Source organism: Orycteropus afer, unplaced genomic scaffold, assembly GCF_000298275.1.
Source record: "Orycteropus afer afer isolate SDZICR_OR568_19922 unplaced genomic scaffold, OryAfe1.0 scaffold00014, whole genome shotgun sequence".
In the NCBI taxonomy this organism is placed as follows: domain Eukaryota; kingdom Metazoa; phylum Chordata; class Mammalia; order Tubulidentata; family Orycteropodidae; genus Orycteropus; species Orycteropus afer.
In genome coordinates this window covers 20138274-20151768 of record NW_006921601.1, presented here as the reverse complement: position 1 = coordinate 20151768, position 13495 = coordinate 20138274, and the positions used below count along the sequence as shown (strand labels likewise).

Genomic DNA, 13495 nt, shown 5'->3' with positions numbered 1-13495 from the left:
CATTTGAGTCCTGTGGCGCCAGCCGCACATGAAGCTGGGCAGCAGGACAGTGCAGGTAGGTGTGAATCAGGCACACACACCATGGGGTGACCGGGCAGCCAGCAGAACCCGTTTTGTCCAAGTGAGGGACGTGTGACATCTCTGTGCCCATGGCTCTCAGCGGCGTCCGCAATGGCTGGGGATTCAAACAGCCCCAGTGTAGCAGTGGCCTGGTGGATGGCAGATGGCACATGGTGGCATGGAACGCATGCAGCTGCAATGCACTGGCCTGGCCTGCCTGAGTGGCCTCTTAGCCTGGGGTGTGTAGACTCGCACACCTGGGCTCACGCTGGTCACCGTGGGAAGGGCTGTTTCCAGGGCAGAAAAAGTGATTTCTTCCTGCCTGGGAGAAAGTGGTCTGCCAGAGCAGGGAAGGAATCCTGCAGGGAGAGGGGCTGCTTTAGAAACTCAAGGGCAGGCTGGGGAGGGTCTGCTGCTAGCAATCAAACTGCCACATCAACAGGCACCAAAACAAAGATTTAACGTTAAATCTAATAAACAGGAAAAAAAAAAAAAAACACCCTGAAATCAGCAACATGTAAGAGATAAAGGTATATCGTGCTTATGAAAATAATGCATGCAGAGTTGCACAGTACATAAAAACAACAAAAACTTGTAATGTGTGTGTTATTTGTGTAAAAATATGGTATTTCGATCTAATGATAAAACTTGAGACTTATGCCTATCATTTCAAACCTTTGAGTGACATCCCCTAGAATCTAGAGTCTAGACATTGTTAAAAGCAAGAAGGAAATACAGAATCCCGCAATTCACTTAGTTATGTTTAAAATTCTGCAGCCAGAAAGGGAAGGCACCAAATCATTCAAGTTCATTTTTATTCTTCACAGGTTCACATCTGACTGCTTTAAACTCATCTTGCACTAGTTCTGAGCCTCATTGCCTCAGTAAGAATGCATTGTCCTCTGGGGTGTAATTTGTGTATTTGTGCAGGCTTTTCCTTTCATCTCTATTATGTTAGCTTATTTCAAACCATTCTTCCTGAGATTCACTTCTTAAAATTCCTCTTTCTAGGTCCAAATCAGAAGTTCACACCCACACCTGGAATTACAGAATCATCCTGAGCTGCTTCTAAGCTGGCCCAGCACCAGCACCCTTAGAGATCAGAGGGTTTCCTGGGTGATCCCCAAGAAAATTAGCAGAAACCAAGGACTGAAGCACTCAGGGTTTATTTTTCCAAGACATGTGCTACCAGCTTTGTGTGGGGCAGGGAGGAACAATTTTACTTCTAAAGCCAGAAATGTTAACAGATTTCTATTGTAGTGGTGCTTGTAAACCACAACAAGCAGCTCTGTTCTGCAGGCTAGAACAGTGCAAATGTGTCTTCTGTGGCAATTATCAGTGAGGATACAGATACTGATGGAGGTGATGAGATTGCAACCTGCACTTGGACCAGGGCTGCAAATGAAGTGCTTTCCTGCATTTGCCAACAGACCATCTGGCGACCTCAGCTTGCATTTGGACCCATGAGGGGTAGAGTTTCCAGCAGACTGTCTCTGAGCCTTCTCCTTGCCTCTCCGTGGCCAGGGTTTTGGTGTCTGGGCAGAAAGTTAAGATTCACTGTGGCTGACTTCCCTGGGTTTCTGCCACTCTCTGCTCAGGTAAAAATTACTTGGAACCTCATCCTAACCCTGACAGTAGGTCTTCAATAACCACTGGGACCAGGCTGTCCGATCAGCCAAAAGTGTTGGCTCTGATCCCATCAGGACAGCTGGCAGGCCTGCCCACTTCTCTTGCCTGAATCTAAACTCTCCTTGCAGTAGGAATTAGATGTCTAGGAGATAAATTCCCCTTCTACCAACACCCAAAAATGCCTACCCTATTTCACTGCTTCTGGGGACCCAAGTTTTACATCTTGATTCCCCCCACACCCCCAATTTTAATGATTTCTTTTTAGGAAAGCAAGATGATATTGGACAACTGTTGTTGTTATTGTTGTTGCTGTTATATGCCGTCGAGTCAGACCCAACTCATAGCAACCCCTCCTTGGGTTTCTGAGGCGATACCACTACAGAAGTAGATTGCCCAACCTTCCTTCCAAGGAGTGGGTTTGAACCTCCAGCCTTCTGGTTAACAGTCAAGTGCCTTAGGCTCTACACTACCAGAGTTCCTGAACAACTGTTAGGTGGGAGAATAATAATCATGTTAAAAGCAAGATGCTCATATCGAGGATACCAGGTGGTTAGACTGAGCTTTGCTGGGCCCTCAGCTTAAAGGGTACGGCTCTGCAGACCCCTCTGGCCTGGGTCTCTTTTCCTTTAGTTTCCAGATTGTGTCTTTGTCCCTCACTCATATCCTGCGTTCTTAGTGATACCCTGCACTTACTTTGAACTTGCAGCATACTGGTATCTCTTTTTAGTTTTGAAATATTGTCCAATAACCTGAACTGGAATTTTTCACATTTGTGGTATTTGTTATGGAGGCCTTATCCATTGTAAATCCAGTTGCCATTGAATCAACCTCATCTCACAGTGACCTCACGTGTGTCAAGGTAAAACTGTGCTCTATAGGGTTTCAAAGGCTGATTTTTCAGAAGCAGATCACCAGGCATTTCTTCTGAGGTCCCTCCCGATGTACCTGAATGTCCAACCTTTCAGTTAGCAGCCAAGTGTGTTAACCACATGTACCACTCAGGGAGAGGGAAGTCTCTGAGCAAATTTAGGCACGAGGAAGCCATTAGCGCCTTGACAAGGGTAGGACTCGCTTGTGCGGACTGGCCAGTACACACGAGAGGCCCAGGAGACCATCTGGAGAAATCTCCAGGTACAAACACCTCCAAAAGAAGGGCAAAGATGGTATCTTCAAACTTACCATTCCTGTTGTTCTTGACAATGGCCTCATGCAGTTTGCTATGGCAGTTATAGGAAGGGTTAAACTATTAGGGAACTGAAAGTTTATTCCTGAGAAAAGCTGAGATTGAGATATTGCACCCAGGGTCCCATGATGCTAATCAACTTTCCTAAGCATCTGTGTGAGCCTAGTGGTTTCTGTTCTCACTGTAGTATCCCTGGACAACCCATGAAGCTACCACTCACCTCAGGCTACATGGGGACTACAGCTACCAAGACCAGGATATACTTTCACACCTGCAAGGCAGCCCACATCTGGCCATTGTCCATGAGCATTAACTGTTCACATGCCACAAGGCATGTCTTCTTCCTGGAGTGCAAAGGTTTCTGAGTTCCACCATCTGGATCACAGTGGTCCTGGGGCAAGCTTGGATATAAAGCTTTACGTGTCCTAAACAGCTGTAGTTAAATCTTTCATTGTCTTAGTGTATATGGAACATGTGAGTGCTGTGAGCATCTTACCAGCAGTAACATTCTACCTCAGCAGCAGGCATGGGGATCCCCTTACCCTTACCGTACACATAGGAGATCCCCACGAGCTCAAAAATTGCAATGATGACGAGGGCATAGGAGGCAGCATATGTGTCCACCAGCTGAAACATGTAAATTCCACCCTAACAGGAAAGAGAAACAACAAGCATTCAAATGGGCTGGTACTAGGCTCTCTCCCCACTGATGACAGCCAATCCTTTCCACCCTGAAGAGAGTCATATGCAGGAGTTAAAGGCTCTCCCTTCTACTTGACTGTAGTAACATCAGCCTGGTCCAGTCTGTAAACTGCAGGCCTTGTCATATGAACAAAGCAGTCCCTGGAAAGACTTTGAGTTGATTGACAGAACACACACAGAAAACTGACCTGGAACATCTTATCCATAAGAGGAAAAGATCAACGCCCTAAGATATATATATGTGAGAACAGATGAAATGATTGCTTCATTTTTTGCTGTAAGCAATATGGCATCCATATGTCTGCATTAATTGACTTTCATATGACCTTTAGTGTCCCTGGGCAGGCCTCACAATCCATTTACATATACACACGTGTGTGTGTATATATATGTGTGTAACCAAAAAAAAAAAAAAAAGAGAGAGAGAGAGAGAGAGACAAAAGACTTCTTTCAAGTGATGAAGAGCAAAGATATCTCCTTGAAGACTAAGGTGCACCTAACCCAAGCCATGGTATTTTCAATCACCTCTTATGCATATGAGAGGTGGACAATGAATAAGGAGGACTGAAGAACAGTTGATGCTTTTGAGTTGTGGTGAAAGAATGCTAAGAGTACCATGACTGCTAAAAGGACTAACAAATCTGTTCTGGAGGAAGTGCAGCCAGAATGCTCCTTGTAAGTGAAAATGGCCAGACTTTGTCTCACCTACTTTGGTCATGTTATAAGAAGGAACCATTCCCTGGAGAAGGATGTCATGCTTGGTAAAGTGGAGGCTCAATGAAAAAGGGGATGGCCCTCAATGAGATGGATTGACACAGCCACTGAGCGATGGGCTCAGGTGTAGCAAGGATCATGAGGCTGGCACAGGACCAGGCAGTGTTTTGTTCTGCGGTGCATAGGGTCGCTATGAGTCAGAGATGACTCGATGGCATCTAACAACAACAATAAAAAATGTATGTATACTTATAAGACACTCAGGACTGCAAGGAAATCAGATTGACTGTAGACCTTTGTATATGAAAAGTAATCACCTAGATTGGTTGATAAATTTGAATACTCATGTATCCCATCTTCTTAAAGTAGGACACCACCTGCCTTGTTGGCTCAGGAAGGCTACATCTCAATTATAAAGATGCTAGCAACATCACTAGCAGCCAAGATGACATATTTCCCTCTGTGGTCATCATCTCTGATGACCTGGTGCCATCTACATGGAAATGACTGTGACTGGCTATGGCTATGAGATCTGAGGGCTATGAGTGAAATGAGAGACAGACATCAGCCCACCCACTCACCCTTACCCCAAGCCTGTGCCCAGAAGGCAGCTTACCTGAGTGATCATTGGAAAGCCCATGATGAAGAAACAAATGCAGCAGCCCAGAGTGAAGACTGGCTTGTGTGTGCGCAGATACTTGGGGAACTCATCCGAGATGGAGGTCACAATGGTCTCGATGGTGGCAAACTGGAATGGTGCCAGGAAAGGGGGTCTGTGACCAGTCGCTCAACCCAGAAGTGTCCAAAAGACCCTGTGCCCTTCCCACCAGGGGAAGTTGTATTTGTATGAGATTTGGCTTTAAAGGCTCCATTTCCTTGATGGGTCTAAAGATCCTTTTTGGGGTGCCATCCCCAGGCCAGCCAGGAGAACAAGCAGGATGCTAGTTTTAGAAACTGCACTTCTCAGGCCCCAGAGTCAGCACTCATAGTTATCTATAAGGACACTTTAAGCTCCATTTGGTATTCACGAGATGTAAATTCCTCTCCTCCAGGTTACCTCTCATTTGATCTACTTGAAGAAAAGCCCTCTTTGCACCCAACTATGAAAATCTGAGGGCCTGACAGCCTGATATATAGTCAACTCAGCCCCACAGCAATTTCCCTAAAATTGATTTCATATTATTCTCCCTTATTCAGCCCCACAGAATTTGCTTTGGCAAATTGATACCAAGGTAGGAAGCAGTCCACAGGTTAAAACTTGGCAAGGAGATAAAAGAAAGAGAAGAGGGTTCCTTTGCACATCACGTGTGTCAACCACAAAGACAAGAACCATAGTCTGCCCTTCAGGGAAGGTGGTGGCTCCTGGGTTATCCTGAGCCCTGGACAAGTACCTCACCACCCCTCTGTCACTCAGAGAAAACCTCAAGGTACCTAATCCCACCCCTCTGCCCCAGGCTTGGCTTAGGACCCAAGAGAGGTGTTCTTCTGAAGGAGCCTAGGGCAGGGATCAGTGAAGAAGGGGGCTTACCATAGTGTCAAGTCCAAGTGTGAGGAGCATCAGGAAGAAGATGATGGCCCAGAATGGAGAGAGGGGCAGCCTGGTTAAGGCTTCTGGATAAACCACAAATGCAATGCCTGGGCCTGGAAGGAATAAGACAGAGATGAGTACACATAGTCCCCCTCAAGGCCCCCTCTTCTGAGAAGCCCTCAGAGCCCTCTTTCCACTGAGTTCCTGAGTTATTATTACTTATTGCATGCTGCCTCTCACTGTTTGCTATTCTTTCACTCAGCTCTGTCCATTTCCTGAACTAGGGGAACTCAGAGGCAAGGATCTAAAACAGTGTTAAAGCAGAGACTCAGGGCCAGCTCTACTGGATGCCAAGGCTAGGTTGTGCACACAACAGGAGAAACCTCATTTTCATACTAGATGCATTGGGAGAGAATATAATTATGCTCTAGAACAGTGGTTCTCAACCAGAGGTGACTGCACCACTCAGGAGACACTGAGCAATGCTGAGAGACATCTTTGATTCTCACAGCTGGCATGTGATCATTATTGACATTAGTGATCAGAGGCCAGGGATACAGCTGATAGCCTGCAATGCCCCAGACAGTCTCCCATGACAAGGAATTATCTGAGGCAAAAGTCAATAGTGCTAAGGTTGAGAAACCCTGCTCTAAGCGGTAAAACAGGGGCAGATGGTATATGTTTTGCTCTGTATATTCCCAATAACAAAATAAGATTTTAATTATTTTAGGGGAAAAAAAGAGGTACAGAATAGCATTATTTCCATTTCCTCTTTTTAACTATTCTTCCTCTTCTTTGGTCTTCCAGGAGAAGCCATTCACATAAAACATGTATCTAAACCAAACAACCAAACCAGTGCCATCAAGTTGACTCCAATCCATGGTGACCCACTGTCAGTTTGTTTCCTTGAGCATGTACAAGAAAATTCACAACTGCTGAGCATCTTTGGTTTCAGTGCTCTTGCAGTGAGGTCCTGGGGCAGGTCAGAACCTCGGACAGAGCTTTAGTATCACAGCCAAAACTGCAGCTCCAACATCTGCCACCAAAGACCACATGCAGTATTCTCGGGAAAACCTAATCCAGAAGCCCTCACTTCAGAGCCCCTTGTCCTCTCATGATAAAGTTAATACTCTGTGTGAGCACAGATGACATGGAAGGCCCATCAGCAGAGTAGAGCAGCTCCAGAGGGCTTTCCATGGCTGATTTTTCAAAAGTAGATCACCAGGCCTTTCTTCTGAGGCACTCTGGGTGGGCTCAGACCTAGAAGCTTTCAGTTAGCACCCAAGCTCATTAACTGTTAACATCACCCAGGTATCTATCTAACACTTTTAAAATCTTGCCCTCTGAAAGGCGACCCAGCGTCACTGGATTCCAGGCTTGGTGAAAATAAGACTATAAATAAATAATGACCACAGGTCATTACCACAGATGGAGTGGCTGTGAAGCATGGTGTAGTGGATAAGAGAATATGGGCTGTAAGGGTCAGACAGATCTGTGCCCAAATCCTGACTCCGTGACTTAACTTACCAGCTGTGCAACCCTAGACAAGTTACTTAATTTCTGTCGGCCTCAATTTTACCCATCTGTAAAATGGTGGGGGGCAGTAATAATAGCACCTCACAAGGGGGTTATGAGGAACAAATGAGAAAACACAGGTGAAGCACTGAGCCCTGAGCCTTCCACATCGTCTGAGCTCACAGAGTATTAGCTTTATCCTGAGTGGACAAGGGGCTCTGGAGTGAGGGCTTCTGGGTTAGGTTTTCCCCAGAATACTGCATGTGGTCTTTGGTGGCAGATGTTGGCGCCACAGTTTTCTCTGTGATACTGAAGCTCTGTCAGTGGTTCTGACCTGCCTTGTGATTGGGAAGATTGCTGTAACCAAAGATAGCCAATGACTCAGCAGTTGCGAATTCCCTTGCAAGTGCTAAAGGAAACAAAATGATAATGGGCAGAGACAAGGGAATGGGGAACTGGGATAAGCCATCGACAGTGCACGTCTGGAAACCAGAACTCGCAGCACCTGGAGTTTTTATAAGTTAAGCATAACTGCACTTTTTAAAACTAGAATTTATCAAGTGCTTAGTTCCTAATGTTGCCAAGGGCCTCGAGGTATTTAAAAAATAAAGCCTGGTATTCTTAAGATCCCATTGCTGTCTGGCTGATTCTAACTCATAGTGATCCTACAGCACAGAGTAGAACTGCTCCCCAGGGCTTCCCAAGCTGTACATCTTTACAGAAATAGGCTGCTCTATCTTTCTCCCATGGAGCGGCTGATGGGTTAGAATCACCAAGCTTTTGGTTAGCAGCCAGACTCTTTAACCACTGTGCCACCAGAGCTCCTTATGCCTAAGATACCAGAGTTTTATGGATTTATTGAACAGACCATGGTGCCAGTCGCAGAAGGTTCCCTATGTGAACCATAAAAGAAAAGTCTTTCTATACAATATATTTTATAAAAGTCTAGTATTAAACTAGAGTTTAAAATTGGTCTCAAATGCAGACAACAAGGAAACCAGTTCAGGGCACTGGCGACAGGCCCATAAAGCTGACAAAAAGGTCCTGAAATGGCCACTACCAAGGCCCTCTGCTGCCTGCTTTAATAGGATTCTACCCTTTGGGCTTTACTGCTTTTTTTAATAGTGGGAATGATTTTGAAATATTAGGCCTGGTTCAATTTCAGCTGCCTCTCTGAAGTACCCAGGTGAAGGTATAACTTTCAAGCTGCATACTAGCAAACCCCATTTATCCAAGGCAGCTGGGGAATGTAGTCTTCTAATGATTAATATTGTTGAATTCTTAAAATACATTTTTACACGGTTTTGCAGAGTTCAGATCTTCCCTCCTCCCACGGGAAGATGGTATGCCTATGCCAGAGCAAGGTTTGCCCTGTTATTGTTGTTGTTGTTGTTATGTGCCGTCGAGTTGGCCCCGACTCATAGCGACCCCTCCTTGGGTTTCCAAGATGGTATCACTATGGAAGTAGATTGCCCAACCTTCCTTCTGAGGAGTGGCTGATGGGTTTGAACCGCTAGCCTTCTGGTTAGCAGTCAAGTATCTTAGGCACTACACTACCAGAGCTCCTAAGTTTGCCCTAGATGAGTGAAAAGGCCTGTGAGATAGAGGCCAGGTGCTCTCTTTCCTCTGCCACTAGGAGGCAAAACAACTAATGGCTTGGGTGCAGGCTCAGAAATCATGGATTGGAATACAGGCTCTGACTCTTACTAGCTGAGAGACCTTACTCAAGTCACTTTGGACCTTACACATAAAATGGAGATAATAATAGTTTCTACTCTGGTAAGAGTTTCTGCTGTGCAAATTAAATGCATTGATGCTAGCAAAGGGCTTAGAACAAGAGAGTCAGCCACAAAGGCTCAACAAGGAGCCATGATCAATGAAATATAACAAGGCCCACAGCACACACTGAGCAGCCACTGTGCTGTGATAGCTATTACAAATGAAATTCTGGGTGTCTGAGGATACACCAGTGAACTCCTCTGCCTTCAGGCAGAGGAGTTGGGATCTAGGTGACAGACAGACAATTGGACTAAGGTGGGTGTAGGGGTGGTCAACCACTGTTTGTGTTACTTTTAATTAGTAGGGGCTCTGAACTTCTGGGGGTAAGAGAATCAGGCAGTATTCTATTACTCCATGTGTGGGCAAATTAATGAGAGTCCCCACTGCTACCTGGGAACTCCCAACAGAACATACTTGTTTGTGTTCATCCACCCTTGGCATAACCTAGTCTGTCTGCTCTTGGATAGGCATCTTTGCAGGGTTGCAGGCTGGAGTCTGAACATGGCATTGCCCCACAGGCAGAAGTGTGCATGGCCAGGAGATGCCCTCCACGGCCACCTTCTCTGCAAGCTGTTCTTCCAGAGCATATTCCTGAGAAAACAACACTCTCCTCAACACCTATCATAAAAGCAGAGGACAGCTGAGTCTCTTCACCAATCTCACCCTCAAACCCCAAAATTCTGATGACAGATTTGAGGTGATAATTTTGACAGAAATGCCTCCTTTAAAAAGGAACAACAAACTAAATAGAAGAGTGTTAAGTCATTAAAGCTGTTTTTGACTAAAGACCAATACATGGTTACTAAACGTTGGGTCAGCAAAAATGAACTGAATGTCTATACACCAACATTGCCCAGCGAGGAAGGGGCAGGGCTGGGATTTTGATGAGAGTCTGACTCCAAATCTCTGTCCTGTATTCTGCAGAGCCTCTATGATGAGATAAGCCTATAAACCACCTGTAAGAGTGTGTGAAATTTCAGATGAGGAGGGATTGCTTCCCAAAGGGGTCTGAGAGAAAGCCTCATTGTCCCTGTGCTGGAGACAATTAGAAACTACCAACTATTAACACAACAGGTTAGAGCCTGCTAGAAGTGCTCTCTCTCCTTGTTGAAATCAGAGGAAGTAAAAAATATATATACTGGAAAGGAGACATTAGATAAAAACACAGACTTTTTTTTTTTCACATACAGGAAAAAAAATCCTATGTGAGTTTTAGTGGCATGTCCTCCTAAATCATTTTCCCGGGACAGGAAAGAACCCACATGTTCCTGGCAGCTTAGCCAGTGTTGAAAATGAGCTCAGTGATGTCATGAAAATAGCAAAATGCCTCAGATCTGCTAGAAAGTAGAGCAAAACCTACCTGTTCCAGCTACTGTTCTGGGAGGAAATGAGGTTACAGGACAGCTGAGGGTGGTGCAGGTGCCCCTGAAGACAAAGCCTGCCAGGGAGCCCTTCGTGCCACTTTCCCATCCTCCCTCCATCCCTAAGAAGTTTGAGAATTCTCAACAGGAGGTAGAGGCATTCACTCAGCTCCTGGGGCCCCTCTAATTTAGTGCACTGCTGCAGAACCAACCTCCCTCAGGGTTTAACAGGCTCTCCAGGGAGGGATAATTATCCCCCTGGAGCAAGCTGCCTCCTTAACTCTTTGAGGCCCCCAGTGCAGTATCAGCGCACTGAGCCAGTAATTAATTATCCTTGGGGAGCCAGAAGAGATCAGGCAGCCCACCAAAGAGGTGGAACTTCTAGGAGTGAGTTCTCTCCCACTCTAGGATCTGAGCCATTATCTGAAAACTGTGGTGACTCTTTAAAGAATAAATGCACCAAGAGCCCTCTCCCAGGTATACCAGGAATACACTCTGGCTTATCTAGGGCTTCACATTCATGTCCCCACAGCATCTGGCACAGCATGGACATGTGAAAGCACCTCATAAATGTCTGATTACATACTAAGAGGTGATTTGTAAAAAATCACTTAAGTTGCCCTTGAATCAATTCCAACTCATAGAGACCCCATGTGTGCAGAATAGAACACTCCACAGGGTTTTCAAGGCTACCACCCTTCAGAACCAGATCACCAGGCCTTTCTTCTGATGACCTGCTGGCTACCTTCAAACCGTCAACTTTTTGGTTAATAGTTGGGTGCTTAACCATTTACATCACCCAAACCAAAAAAAAGCCAAACTCACTGCCATCAAGTCAATTCCAACTCATAGCGACCCCCTCTGGGTTTCCGAAGCAGTAAATCTTTTTAGAAGTAGATTGTTTATGTCACCCAGGGACTCTTAATTAAGTGTTCTGATCACCAAAATGTACTGAACACCCAAATACAACAAAAAGTTAAATACAACTATAAAACACTCTCTGCAAAATGCTCTGGTGGCATAGTACCTAAGGCATTTGACTGCTAACCAGAAGGCTGGCGGTTCAAGCCCATCAGCCACTCCTTGGAAGAAGATTTGGCAATCTACTTCTGTAGATATACAGCCTCAGAAATCCAAGGAGCGTTCTCTATGAGTCAGATCCCACTCGACAGCAGTGAGTTTGTGTTTTTTTTTTTTTTTTTTTTGCTTTCTGCAAAATGCTGTGCTAAAAGTATGGATTAAAAGAGAAAAATGAAAGCTCTCCGTAAACTCAAAAGTACCATTCAAGTGTTAGCCATAATATAGGCATCACTCTGGGTGGAGAGTAAGTATTTCTTCAACATCCCTCCCACCACCGCTCTTCAACCTTTCTACCCCCTGGGGAAAAATCAAGGTCTGCTTTGCTAAGTAAGCAGAAGGCCCGAGAACATATTTGACCTGACAATCAGGAAAGTGCTTTGTAAGGAAAAGGTAACTCTGAAGTCAGTACTCTGATTAAGCCTTAGTGCTCAGTTTCTCCAGGGCCCTCTACAGGGGGTACAAAATGTACTAAACACCCAAATACAATGAAGAGTTAAATACAAGCATCAAGCAGGGTTGCCTATATCAACTCAGGGCACGGGTTTGCCTAATGAGCCCCTCCCCCTGTACCTAACAGGTATAGACCATATTTACTCAGGCTAGAGCTATGGTAGCATAGTGGCTAAGACACTTGCCTGCTAACCAGACAGCTGGCGGTTCAAACCCACCAGTCACTCCTCGGAAGGAAAGTTGGGCAATCCTACTTCCGTAGTGATACTGCCTCGGAAACCCAAGGAGGGGTCACTATGAATTGGGTTTGACTCGATGGCACATAACAACAACAACAACAACAAGAGCTAAATTGAGGGAGCTCTGGTGGCCTAGGGCCTAAGGCATTTGACTGCTAACCCGAAGGCTGGTGGTCTAACCCACCAGACACTCCCTAAAAGGAAGATTGGGCAATTCTACTTCTGTAGAGATACCATCTTGGAAACCCAAGAAGGGGGTGCTATGAGTCAGAATCAGTGAGTTTGGTTTCTATCCACTTTGTAGCATGTATCAGAACTTCATTTTTCTTTATGGTAATATTCTATTATATGGAATACTACATTTTGTTTATCCATTCATCTGTTGATGGACACTTGGGTTGTTTCTATATTTTTGCTATTGTAAATAATGCTGCAATGAATACTGGTGTAAATGTATCTGTCTATATTCTGTTCTCAATTCTTTGAGGTATATACCTATGAGTGGAATTGCTGAGTCATATGATAACATTAGGCAGTATTTTCTTTTGTTGTACAAAAGGTTTCTATGAGCCAACAGATTCTGACAACAACAACAACAACATGGTAATTATGTGTTAAATTTTTGACATTCTGCTCCTCAGAAGGAATATTGGGCAATCTACTTCCATAGCAATACCACCTTGGGAGCTCAAGGAGGGGTCACTATGAGTTGGGACCGACTCGACAGCAGTGAGCAGCAGCAGCAGGAGGAGGAGGAGTAGTAGTAGTAGTAGTAGTAGTAGTAGTAGTAGAGCTAAATTAAAAGGAGCCCTGGTGGCACAGTGGTGGTTCTTGGCTGATAACTGAAAAGTCGAATGCGCAACCCCAGCAGATGATGTGGCAATCTGCTTCAGTTAAGATTTACAGCCTCAGAAACCCTATGGGGCAGTTGTACTCTGTTCTACAAGGTCGCTGGGAGTTGGGATCGACTCAAGGGCAATGGGTTGGAAGCCGAATTAAGAATAGGAAGGGAAGACAGGGCAGAGGGAAGTAGGAAAGGGGCTTTTAAAGCAATTCCCTCAAGTCAAGGACCAGCCAGCTCTAGCCTGGCAGTGAACTTCCTACTTGAGCCCGTCCTGTTCCCTCTGAAAAGGGGGATTTGGCTTCCCTGGCCTCCACACTGTTCCAGAAGGCCAGTGTCCCAGTGCAGCATGAATCAGAAGTTCATGAGGTTAGTCTGGAACCTGCCCTGCACACAACAGCAGGGTGACAACTG

The 13495-nt window shown here is 45.3% G+C and overlaps 1 protein-coding gene across 1 annotated transcript in view; it reads right to left on the bottom strand.

Annotated features, from left to right (window-relative positions):
* Positions 1–13495, bottom strand: part of SLC6A5 (solute carrier family 6 member 5) — a 67399-nt gene that overhangs the window by 15646 nt on the left and 38258 nt on the right. The window contains exons 10-12 of the mRNA XM_007955926.2: positions 5817–5929; positions 4905–5036; positions 3421–3520 (exon numbers count right to left, since the gene is read on the bottom strand). Of these exons, the coding sequence (XP_007954117.2) occupies positions 3421–3520; positions 4905–5036; positions 5817–5929 (345 nt within the window). The remainder of the gene's footprint in view (positions 1–3420; positions 3521–4904; positions 5037–5816; positions 5930–13495) is intronic.